This window comes from Sapajus apella, unplaced genomic scaffold (assembly GCF_009761245.1).
Source record: "Sapajus apella isolate SASKATOON/1434 unplaced genomic scaffold, GSC_monkey_1.0 scaffold78, whole genome shotgun sequence".
NCBI classification, from domain to species: Eukaryota; Metazoa; Chordata; class Mammalia; order Primates; family Cebidae; genus Sapajus; species Sapajus apella.
Genome location: NW_022437018.1, coordinates 5,676,617 through 5,688,745, shown reverse-complemented (window position 1 = coordinate 5,688,745; position 12,129 = coordinate 5,676,617). Strand labels below are relative to the sequence as shown.

The following is a 12,129-nucleotide window of genomic DNA, read 5'->3' as shown; positions in this document are numbered from 1 at the left end:
CAAGCAATTCTCCTGCCTCAGCCTCCTGAGTAGCTGGGATTACAGGCATGCACTGCCACACCCGGCTAATTTTTGTATTTTTACTAGAGACGGGGTTTCACCATGTTGGCCAGGCTGTCTCGAACTCCTAACCTCAGGTGATTTGCCCGCCTCAGCCTCCTAAAGTGCTGGGATTATAGGCGTGAGCCACCTCCGCTGGCCTCAATTTAAAGGAAGTCAAACACTGAAAAAAATGCTGTTCATATATTCACTGTGTTCTTTTGAATTTTTATTTAAACTTCTAACCTCTTTAGATCATTACAAGTATATACCTCATAATAAAAATGAAAATAAATCCATTTTAAATGCTATCTAGAAAGACCTTAACATGTATTATATGTCATAATGAAGTAACACAAAGAAACTTCTTAAAACATAGGATTTCTCTCTAAAGCTTAAATGTGAGGCAGACAGACGTCTAACTTTAAAACAGATGGAACCCCAGAACACTTCCAGGATACATAAATCTGAATTATGTGTTACATTTTATGCCTGAGACAGCTAACCAATCCAAATTGATGGTGAGGGTTTCTGTACTCATTGTTTCTCCTACCTTCCCTTTCTAACATCCAAATTTAACAACTCAATATTTTTTTTTCATAATCCTATGGATGACCATACCAGAATGTTTATAATTTTATAATTTGCTCTGTGATTTGTAATCCTAAGAGTGTGCATATTTTTGTAATCCCTAAGTGTGTGCATACATTTAATCAACACATAATAATAAATAATACCAATTCATGGACTCCAACATATGTACACTGGCATAAAAAAAGAAATGCGAATTGCCACAAATAAAATGAGTTTATTTTATATTAAAGTTTTCAAAAAACACACCTGTAAAATTACCCACATACTAGGCTTAGAGATAGACTTTACAAAGAGATTATTAGAAATCTGCGAATTTATTTTCTCTTAATTATTAAAGTACATAGATTTAAAAGGTGTTAGAAGACAAAATGTTATGTCATGGTCAATGTCTTAAAAAAGAGTTAATATACATTAAATCTGTAGCATACTACTAAAAGATTAAATCTTAAAAACATTTCAGGAAAAAAGCTACACTCTTCTTTCTGAAAAATTTAATCTTAAATGACGTTTATTAAGAAATATATACCGCATACCACAATAACAATGATCTTCTCAAAATCTACCTAATTGCTTCACAAATGAGTCAACTTACAGAGAAGAAAACACAGAGCATTGCTTTTAAATATGTAACTCCTTAATTTTCCTGATAAAGATAATCAAATGAAAATTTAGCCCATTCCAATTAAAAACACAAATTACTCATGCTTAACGTAAGCCAGCATTATATATTTCTTAACAACATAAAAGTTCAAGCATTTTCAGAGAGCACAGACTGTTATTTCAAAATAGGAAAAAAGAAAAAAAAAGAAAAAATATTTATCTAACCACAGTAATTTGGAATATTTACATACTTTATAACACTGTAGAAATCTTTGGTGGTGACATATGGAATAAGATCCCTGAAAATACTTTAATCATTTTGTCCCATCAATCAGTGTAGTCAAGTATTTATAATCAGTAATATTGGCAGTATATTTTTTTAGCCAAATACACACACACACACACATATATGTATTGTGAAGTATGTGAGGGGGATCTTATGCAGGACCTAGATGGGCTTACATAATTAATTATTTAGCAATAAGGCTTATTTCTGGCTCCTTTTTATACCAGGAAAAATATGGTAAACTAAAGAATGGATCAATTCTTATTCCTAAACAAGCTCTGGAAATAGTTAAATACTAATGGACAAGTTGAATAAATGTACAGCAAAATAAAATACCAGCTGTAATTTCTGGATAAACTCAAACAGCTATCAAAATAGTTCGCTAAATAGGTTTGTGCATCTAATGCCATGCCCCATGTGCTGGCAGAGGAAAAAGCAAGGCATTGTGGTCTGTGGTTCCATTTATCTCTTTTAAAACCAGTAGACTGAAAAGGAGAAACAAAAAAAGATCCATTCTACCTTAAAAGAAACAAAAACGTAGAGGCTAATTAGACAAAGTTCAAAGAAAAGGGCATGCTAAAACACATGTAAGGGAAAAGAACCAAAATTTAAGAAATGTAAAAGAGAAAGAAGAGTAAAATGATATCAACAGTGCTTAAGGATATAAGGAAAGAAATATATCAGAGGCAGCACTGCGGATGTGAAAGAGCACAGTTAAACAGGACTTGCAGTACCTCTTTGAGACTATCTTTGTTGAAGCATTTTGAGTCTAGAAGTACACAGGAAGAAATAATTTATTCAATTTAGAATAGTAGTATCAGTTTACTAAAGAATAGGTTTAATACTGAGACTAGACTTTACAGAGATAAAATGGTACAAATCAGCCCCCACAGATAATGTTCTTGACTCACATGTCCTTATTAGGCAACTTCAGATGACGCTGCCTTTGAGTAGGAAAGACAAGGGGGGTGTAACAGTTATATTGAGAAGTCTAGTACCAGGTCATATAAATAAAATTCTCTTCTGAGAATTTACAATTAGAATTCATAGGAATTTGGAATAGAAATTAGAGTCCTTCCAGAAAATAAAAGGCTAAAAATTAGTTAGGGTAAAGTAGATAAGAGTTATTTGGAATTAAACTGTGGGAGGAAAAAACTGAATATTTACTTAGTGTTATATATGAAGAATGTGAAATAATCCATAAGATATTTTATGACTATTATCATGAGACACTGTATGCATTATACCAAAGTACTCCTGTGTAAACATTATGTTCTTGGCCAATACTCTGAGGAGGTCCTGAATATACATTACCAGCTGGCTTCATTTCTTAAAAGGGAGACAGGTCAAAGATCTCCTAAATCTCTCTCATTGTTTTATTTTTTGGACAGACAAGTAGAACAGTCAAGTAAATTACCTGAACAAGAATTAACAAGTACAAAAATTTGATTACTAATCACTAAAACCACCACCAAAAACATACTGACTTAGGGTTCATAATGCATAGTTATCAGTTCAAGCTAAAAAAGCCTTAAGAGTTCAGTAACTCAAAATCTCTTTGAGACTTAAAGTTAAAAGGTAATGTGTTTAATGACTGTACAGTATTTTGCATTTGTAAATTATCTCAGCCAGAAGAGATTCAAATGATTTTAGTCAACACTAGTTTATAAACTAGCAGTACATGTCAGTGCCAAGCTTTTGAATGGGTTGGCTGAGAAAAATTGTATGAGTTAGAAGGGATCTAAGTGCTACACTGGTCACTGATTCTATTTCACAAAAGCTACCATTTTTAAAAGCTGAAAATGTAATTGGTGTTGACAAAATGTTAAATTCAACTATCCTGTATAGCTAAACATAGAAAACTGGTTAATGTTTAAAGCAACTTCTTATTTGTTAGGAAGATAATTAAAAATAGTTAAAACTGAACAATTAGCTATACTTTTATATTATTAAAATTCAATGAATTTAACAAATGAAACCCACAGGAAAAGAGATGATATAATTCAAGGCATAGATTTGACATGTCAGAATACAGCAAACAATAAAGATATCGTCAGTAAAACTTAAAGTAAATGTACAGTTGTAAAATAAGTAAACAATTTTCAAGTGTGCAAAACTAGTCAGGAATAAAAGTGCTATGTGTGAATACCTGGTTTTCAAATATTTGTTTCAAAAACTTTCAGCTGATGGTGGAAAAACTAGAAAGTATTATACAAGTAAAAATTTAAAGAATATATAAAACATACTTTATTATCTTACATTATGTCCTTCTTATGTCATGGCTGGATCTGAGGCCTACTTAATTACTAGATATAACACAAAAGGAGGTAAACACAGTACAACATCACAAAGGCTGATTTATCCTGAACCATAAAAAGGCTCCTTTCAAGTATACTGTGGGTTTGTATTTCATCTTATATCTCAGGCACTCTATGCTGCTGATGAATTTGAAAACGGACAACATGATTTTCTACAATTTCTAATATACATATTAGTATACCTTGCATAACAGCCTTTAGTAGTCAATATTTGGAAGCAATTGTTAAAGAAATAAAAACGATCTAAATTCATGAAAGTAAATCCCATCACTGCCACAATTTAAATAATCATTTAAATGTATAAATCCTGAATATATCATGTTAGAAGATGAAGTTGACGTATTTAGCATAATCTGTCTTGGGATGTATTTGAAGTGTAGATGACTAAAAATACACTTGTGGTCTCTTCTTCACTTTATATTTTAGTGACCCATACCGTACCTGAAGAGAAAAATGTTTTATTATTAAGAATTAGATGATTACCTTTAAAAATTACATCAGATTTAATAGTTCACACTCATAGTAATTTTTTAACCTTTTTGATATAAATAATCAATTCTCCTAATAAGTGCACGTAAGACAGCACTATTTATAAACTCATAAAAATATAGTTGGTACTATGTTAGATATATGTTACAGGTTATTACTACTAATGACATAAAAATATTAATGTAACAAAAACATTAATCTCATTATTTGTTTTGTTTAGTACAATGTCAATAAACATTGATTATAATGATCAGAGGCATTCACAGTCTTCCACTGCCTCCTGGGTACAAAGACAATATATTATTATGGTTAACTGTTTAGTATTTAATCTTCATGGAGCATTAGTTGAAAGCAAAACTGTGTGGATAATTTTGTTTGTGGCTTTCTTTGTTTATGCATAGGCCTGGGACTAGGTATTTGAACTATGTGATTTGCTACATAAGAATGCCATTTTCAGGCCGGGCATGGTGGCTCATGCCTATAATCCCAGCACTTTGGGAAGCCGAGGCGGGCAGATCACCTGTGGTCGGGAGTTTGAGACCAGCCTGCCCAACATCTACTAAAAAAAAAAAAAAAATTAGCTGGGCATGGTGGCACATTCCTGTAATCCCAGCTACTTGGGAGGCTGAGGCAGGAGAATTGCTTGAATCCAGGAGGCAGAGGTTGCAGTGAGCTAAGATCATGCCATTGCACTCGAAACTGGGCAGCAAAAGTGAAACTCTGTCTCAAAAAAAAAAAAAAAAAAAAGCCATTTTCTGCTTACAGTGGAAGATAAAGAGGTTACCATTTTCAAAATTTTCTGATATCCTGATACATCTGATCTGAATCAAGATTTTTAAATATAAACTACTGGCTGGGTAAGGTGGCCCATGCCTGGAATCCCAGCATTTTGAGGTGGAAGTGGGAGGATAAAATGAGGCCAGGAGTTTGAGACCAGCCTGGGCAACATGGCAAAACCCTGTCTCTACAAAAAATGAAAAAATTAGGCTGGGCGCGGTGGCTCACGCCTGTAATCCTAGCACTTTGGAAAGCCCGAGGGAGGATCACCTGAGGTCAGGAGTTCAAGACCAATATGGAGAAACTCCTTCTCTACCAAAAATACAAAAATTAGCCAGGCATGGTGGCACATGCCTGTAATCCCAGCTACTCGGGAGGCTGAGGAAGGAGAATCACTTGAACCTGGGAGATGGAGGTTGCAGTGAGCCGAGATTGTGCCACTGCACTCCAGCCTGGGTAACAGGGCGAGACTCTGTCTCAAAAAAAAAAAAAAAAGAAAAAGAAAAAGAAAAAATTAGCTAGGTGCAGTGGCATGTGCCTGTAGTCCCAAGTATTTGGGGCAGTGGGAGGACTGGCTGAGCCCAGGACTTTGAGGCTGCACTGAACTGTGATTGTGCCACACCAGACTCCAATTTGGGCAACAGAATGAGGAGGCTCTATCCCCCCAAAAAAGAAAAAAAAAATCAAACTGCTGTTCTACCATTCCAATCCTTCATTTATGGATCATTAATACCCTAAATGATAACCCAGCAGGGAAATCCTTTAATACTAATCATTAGGAAAACAACTCAACACTTAACTAACCTCTTTGCGGCCTTTGGTGGTTTTCACAGATTTCATGCTCTGGGATCTTCGAAGCCCTTTGTGTGTTAACATCTCATCATCTGAATATGGCCCATCCACTTCTTCATCTGTTTTCTCATCGCCGTCTTTCAGTGGAATTCCATAACCTAAACAAGTTATCAAAAGCAGCATGTTTTGGTAAAAGGACAGCAGTCAGTGCTGGCTCTTTGTCCCATCTGTGTACAGTTCTTTGTATGGTTTGCATTTCCCCCAGTTACTCTTTTTGCATCTGGAATGTGCTCCATGCCCTTTATCATTAAACTTTGCCTCTTGCAGGTGAAACTCATAACTCTTTCCCTGATCATTCTTATTTTTACTACGCATTTTTCAAAATAATTATAAAATACTTTATTTTTGAGTAAGTAACACATCATCTTGTTAAAAAGTTAGAGAATATAAATAGATATAGAGCAAAAGTCTCTTCCCACCTCCTTCCTCCTCTTCATGAATTCTAAACAACCCAAGCATTTGTGTTGTAGTCTGTCATTTGTACTTTTGCCTTGACTTAGGAATTAAGGCTTTTCTCTTCTGTGTGTTGTATCTTTTGTCAAGATTGGGAATGGTAGGGTTAACTTAAGGTGTTGAGGAAGACTTCAGGGAGCTAGAACTTAGTGAAAAATAAGGTGACTTGGGGCAGGTGATGAGGATGGGGATGTTAGCTGCTGTTGCAGTTGCTGAGATAAAACCCAGCCAGGTAGGCTACAGTACTTAGAAACACCACAGACTATGTGACAAATACTAGTCAAAGAAAAATAGAATCAGGCAGATCAGCGAGAGATCATGCAAGTATGCTAGAAGGCTGTTATGTGTAGCTATAAGGACTTACTATGGGCCAGTAAGCAAACATCCAGGCAGTCAGACTGATTATTGTCAGGAAGTCTGAGAGCATCTCGTGGCTTGGTCTCAAGGACAACAACTTTTCCAACCCTGAAGCTGAGGTTCTCAATCTTGAGTACATGTTGGAGTTACTTAGAGAACCATTAACACAAGTTCTGACACCGCCAGAATTTCTGATTCAGCAGACTTGAGGAGGGGCTGAGAATCAATATTTCTGACAAGTTCCCAGGTAATGCTTACACTCATGGTCTGGGTTCTACACTTTACTGCCTGAGGATGCTGGAGACAGCAAGACAGGTTATAAAGAAAGGGGTGAGATTAGAAATCCCCATGAGTTATAAATAGAGTCTTCTTCTTGTCTCCTCTCCTTTAATAGAGACAAGGAGCAAAAGTGGCCAGGCTCAGTGAGTCACACCTATAATCCCTCCCACCTTTGGGAGGCCAAGGTGGGCAGATCACCTGAGGTCAGGAGTTTGAGACCAGGCTGGCCAATATGGTGAAACCCTGGACTCTACTAAAAATACAAAAATTTGCTGGGCACGGTGGCAGGAACCTGTAATCCCAGCTACTTGAGAGGCTGAGGCAAGAGAATCACTTGAACCTGGGAAGTGGAAGTTGTAGTGAGCTGAGATTGTGCCACTGCACTCCAGCTTGGGTGACAGAGCAAGATTCCATCTCAAAAAAAAAAAAAAAAAAAAGTAGAAGGATTTTCAGGGTCAGGAGGAGGCAAAGGATGGATTCCCTGCATGTGATAAAAAATAAACTGGGCTGGGCTCGGTGGCTCATGCCTGTAATGCCAGCACTTTGGGAGGTCAAGGCAGATAGATCACTTGAGCTTAGATGTTCTAGATCAGCCTGGGCAACATGGTGAAACCCTTTCTCTAAAAAAAATTTAAAAATTATCCAGGCATGGTGTTGTGCACCTGTAGTCCCAGCTGCTCCAAAGGCTGAGGTGGTAGGATCACCTGAGCCTGTGAAGTCAAGGCTGCAGTGAGCTGTGATCATGCCACTGCATTATAGCCTGTTTAAAAAAAAAAATACATATTAAAAAAAAATAAATTGAATACATGTTTATTGGTCTGCTGTTCTAAGACATGAATAATTTGAGAATCACTAAGCAAACTACAAAGAGTTGTTAATAAGCTTGTTACTCTCATAATGACATAAACAACTTTAATTGTGTATTAGGCAAGTATAATTTTATGCTCTTAGGCTTCTAGGCTACAAGTCAGAAGAGATTTAGAAGCGGAATCAGTCATTATTTAGGCCAAGATCCTTTGTTTTCTTACAGTGGTCCAAGGAAGTGTGTGTGTTCTGGGTAGAAGAGACAGTATGCACAGAGGCACTGAGGAGGGTGGCTAAGGGATTGGGGATTGCTTAGAAGAAATACAGAGGCCAGTGTGGCCAGGAAGGGGAAGGGTCAGTGGTCCTGGGAAAAAGCTACTGAAGCAATATTAAGTGTGAAAAAAAGTGTACATATAGAAATATAAATGAAATGATTCTATCTCATGGAAGTGAGCTTTTAGGTAATTTTAAATTTTTTCATTTTTTCTTTTTTCACTTGCCAAATTCTTTTTAAAAATTGTTTCTTTTGCCGGGCACGGTGGCTCAAGCCTGTAATCCCAGCACTTTGGGAGGCCGAGGCGGGTGGATCACGAGGTCAAGAGATCGAGACCATCCTGGTCAACACGGTGAAACCCCGTCTCTACTAAAAATACAAAAAATTAGCTGGGTATGGTGGCGCGTGCCTGTAATCCCAGCTACTCAGGAGGCTAAGGCAGGAGAATTGCCTGAACCCAGGAGGCGGAGGTTGCGGTGAGCAGAGATCGCGCCATTGCACTCCAGCCTGGGTAACAAGAGCGAAACTCCGTCCCAAAAAAAAAAAAAAAAAAAAAAAATTGTTTCTTTTATAATTGAGAAAAATAAGCCAGGTTTCAGGTTGTCATTACTAGATTTTTTTTTTCTATTGATGTTGCTTATGTAGTATTTGTGATCCCAATATGGTAAAACAGAATGAGGAATCAAGGAAAAAGTCAGAAAGGAAGTAACTGTGATCAAAAATTTCTCTAAGGCCACAAATGGAGCATAAGACTACAGTTCAACAAACACAGTCCTTGCTATTTGAATTGCCTCTAATTTTGTATGATTAGGAAATGGAATTTCATTTAAAAGCGGATTATACATCATATTCTTTTCTTCTTTCCTAATTCCAGCTAAAAAAAATCTTATTAGCTTTCTAATTACAACTTCAGGAAAAGTGATGGATTGATTCATTATTCCACAAGTATTTTTAAAATTCTGTTATGAATGAGGCAGTATGCTGAATTATGAGGATACAAAGATGAAACAGACACAGCTGTCTTTTTCTACCCTCAAAAAATTTAGAGTCCAATAGCGGAAACAGATTGTAATAGGCATTACGATACTATAATAATTACTGTAAGTTAAAGTTAAAGACAAGGTGCCAGGGGAGCATACAGTAAGAGAATGTAATCTGCATGGGGTGGGTTGGAAGGGGTGGGTTATGAGAAAAGGCCTTGTAGGAGGTGGTGGCTAAGCTAAATCCTTAAAGAGTCATGATTCGGTATGGCTAGCATTTGATAGAGTTGGAGAACTAGCCTGGGGAGTTAATATACCATATTATCTAGTTTGGACTTCGACAAAGAGCAATGAGGCCTGCGGAGGCTCAGGGAGGGTATTGAAATGTTTTAAGCACAAGAGTAACATTAAGATATGGGTTCTATAAAATATTCTTCTGGCACTTTGGAGAATGAATCAGAAATGGATAAGGCTAAGGGCAGGGAGTCTAAGTGGGGAGGTTACTGTAGTACAGCAGGTCAGAAATTCAGAAATGACAGAGTCCACAGAGTGAGGACAGAGCAAGGAGCCAAATTTAGAACTTATTGGGAAATGAAATCAACAAGTTTAGGCTAGGCGTGGTGGCTCACGCCTGTAATCCCAGCACTCTGAGAGGCCGAGGTGGGTGGATGACTTGAAGCCAGGAGTTTAAGACCATTTTGGCCAACAGGGCGAAAACCCGTCTCTACTAAAAATACAAAAAATTAGCAGAGTATGGTGGCACACGCCTATAATCCCAGAGTCGCCTGAACCTGGGAAGTGGAGACTGCAGTAAGCTGAGATCACACCACTGCACTCCAGCCTGGGTGACAGAGCGAGACTCCACCTCAAAAAGAAAAAAAAAGTTTAATTTAGCAATTTATTAAACCAATCCTTGAATCAAAGAGAGAGGAGACACTAGAATCAAGCCAAATATTTTCATTAAAATATACATTTTTCTGGCTGGGCTCGGTGAGTCATGCCTGTAATCCTAGCACTTTGGGAGGCAGAGGTGGGAAGATCACTTGAACTGAAGAGTTCAAGATCAGCCTCGACAACATACTGAGACCCCACCTCCATTAATATATTTTTAAAAATATACATTTTCTGTTTAACTTAAAGCCTGAAAATGAATACCTTAATTATTTTTTCAAAATGAAGTATGGCTGATTTACTTCTGATTTTAAAATTAATAGGTTAATTTAAAAAACAACAAACTAAAAAGCTCACTACTCAGAGCTAAACACTGTTACCATTTTAATAATACCCTTCCAAACTTTCTTTTATGTATATACATTTAAAAAATTAGGGATGGGTACGGTGGTTTATGCCTTTAATCCCAGTACTTTGGGAGGCCGAGGTGGGCAAATCCCTGAAGTCAGGAGTTTGAGACCAGCCTGACGAACATGGAGAAATCCCATCTCTACTAAAAAAACAAAAAATTAGCCTGCGGTGGTGGCGCATGCCTGTAATACCAGCTATTTGGGAGGCTGAAGCAAGAGAATCGCTTGAACCTGGGAGGTGGAGGTTGTGGTGAACTGAGATCGTGCCATTGCACTCCAGCCTGGGAAACAAGAATGAAATTCTGTTACAAAAAAAAAAAAAAAAACTAGGCATATTAATCTATTTCTTCATCTACTTATTATTGTTTTTCCCTACAATCTGGATATGTTTTCATATTGTTAAGTATAGACTGACATTGTGATGTTTCACAGCTAATAAATCACCTTTTGCTTAATCATTTCTCCTAGGCGTTTGGTTCATTCCAATATTTGTTACTATAAACAATGAGATGAACATTCTTGTACATATATCTTTGAACACTTGTCTGATTATTTCCTTATGACATATTCTTAGAAGTTTCTTGCTGAGCTAAAGGGAATAAATTATGATTACTGCCAGATTGTCATCCAAAAGGATTATTCTATTTTAATGTCATACAGTGTCTAAGAGTGTTTCTCAACAGGCTTGCTGTGGTGGATTTAAAACATGTCTACAGATTCTCTGACACTCCTCTCTTCCCTTCCCTTAACATCTCAGAGGCCTTTGTAACTGCCTTAACAAATCACCACAAAACATGTGATGGAAGTGATGCTGCTTCTAGGACTTCTGCAAGTTTCTCTTGGCATAGTGGCCTGGGAGCCTTCAGCTGCCAGGTGAGAAGTCCAACCACTCTTAGAGACCACATGGAGAGAACAGAGGGAGATGGCTGAGAGGCTCCAACCATTCTAGCCAGCAGCTGCTTGACTCTTTTCAGCTCAGACAGCAGATGTATGGGCTCTCTTTGAGATTATGACTCTAGCCCAGCTGCTGTCAGACCACAGCTGCAGGAGACCCTGAGCAAGAACTGCTTTGCCAAGTCCAGTCACCCCCAGATCTGTGAGCAAAATAAATGACTGTGATTGTTTTAAGCCGCTGTTTTGGGGTGGTTTAGTGTGCAGCAATAGATAACTAGATAACTGCAACAGTTCACAACACAGAGCACTGTTCACTAAAAACTTTCTTTTGGCCAATCCGGCAAATAAAAATTATTATTATTACTATTTTTTGATTATCTGAGGCTGAGAATCTTTTTCATGTATTGCTGACCAGTTGTATTCTTTGGTAGAATTGACAATAATTGGCTTGTAAGGGTTCCTGGATTGTTGAATCTGAACCCTTTGCCTATAACATATAATGGGAATATTTCTGATAGTCTGTAATTTGTCTTTTTTTATGTTTTTTTCCCCATATTATAGTTTTATGTATTTTTTTATATAGAAAAATCTCAAAAACTATTCCATTATGTTTTCTGGTTTTGATATCATGCTTAGGAAATTTTATTTATCTTAAGATAATAAAAATATTCACAGGGACTTCCAACTATATAGTTTGATTTTTCTATATTTAAATCTGAATCTTTTTTTTTTTTTTTTTTTTTTTTTTCTGGGGTTTTTTTTTTTTTTTCCCCGGTGTGTGGGGCAAGGGGATATCTCGGCCCCCCCCCACCCCCCCCCCGCCGGGGTCCGG

General features: G+C 37.1%; 1 protein-coding gene across 1 annotated transcript in view; it reads right to left on the bottom strand.

Annotated features, from left to right (window-relative positions):
• Positions 1 to 827: 827 nt before the first annotated feature.
• Positions 828 to 12,129, bottom strand: part of REEP3 (receptor accessory protein 3) — a 108,640-nt gene continuing 97,338 nt past the window's right edge. Inside the window, exons 7-8 of the mRNA XM_032252663.1 lie at positions 5,908 to 6,053; positions 828 to 4,278 (exon numbers count right to left, since the gene is read on the bottom strand). Coding sequence (XP_032108554.1) covers positions 4,222 to 4,278; positions 5,908 to 6,053 — 203 coding nt within the window. The 3' untranslated portion in view covers positions 828 to 4,221. The remainder of the gene's footprint in view (positions 4,279 to 5,907; positions 6,054 to 12,129) is intronic.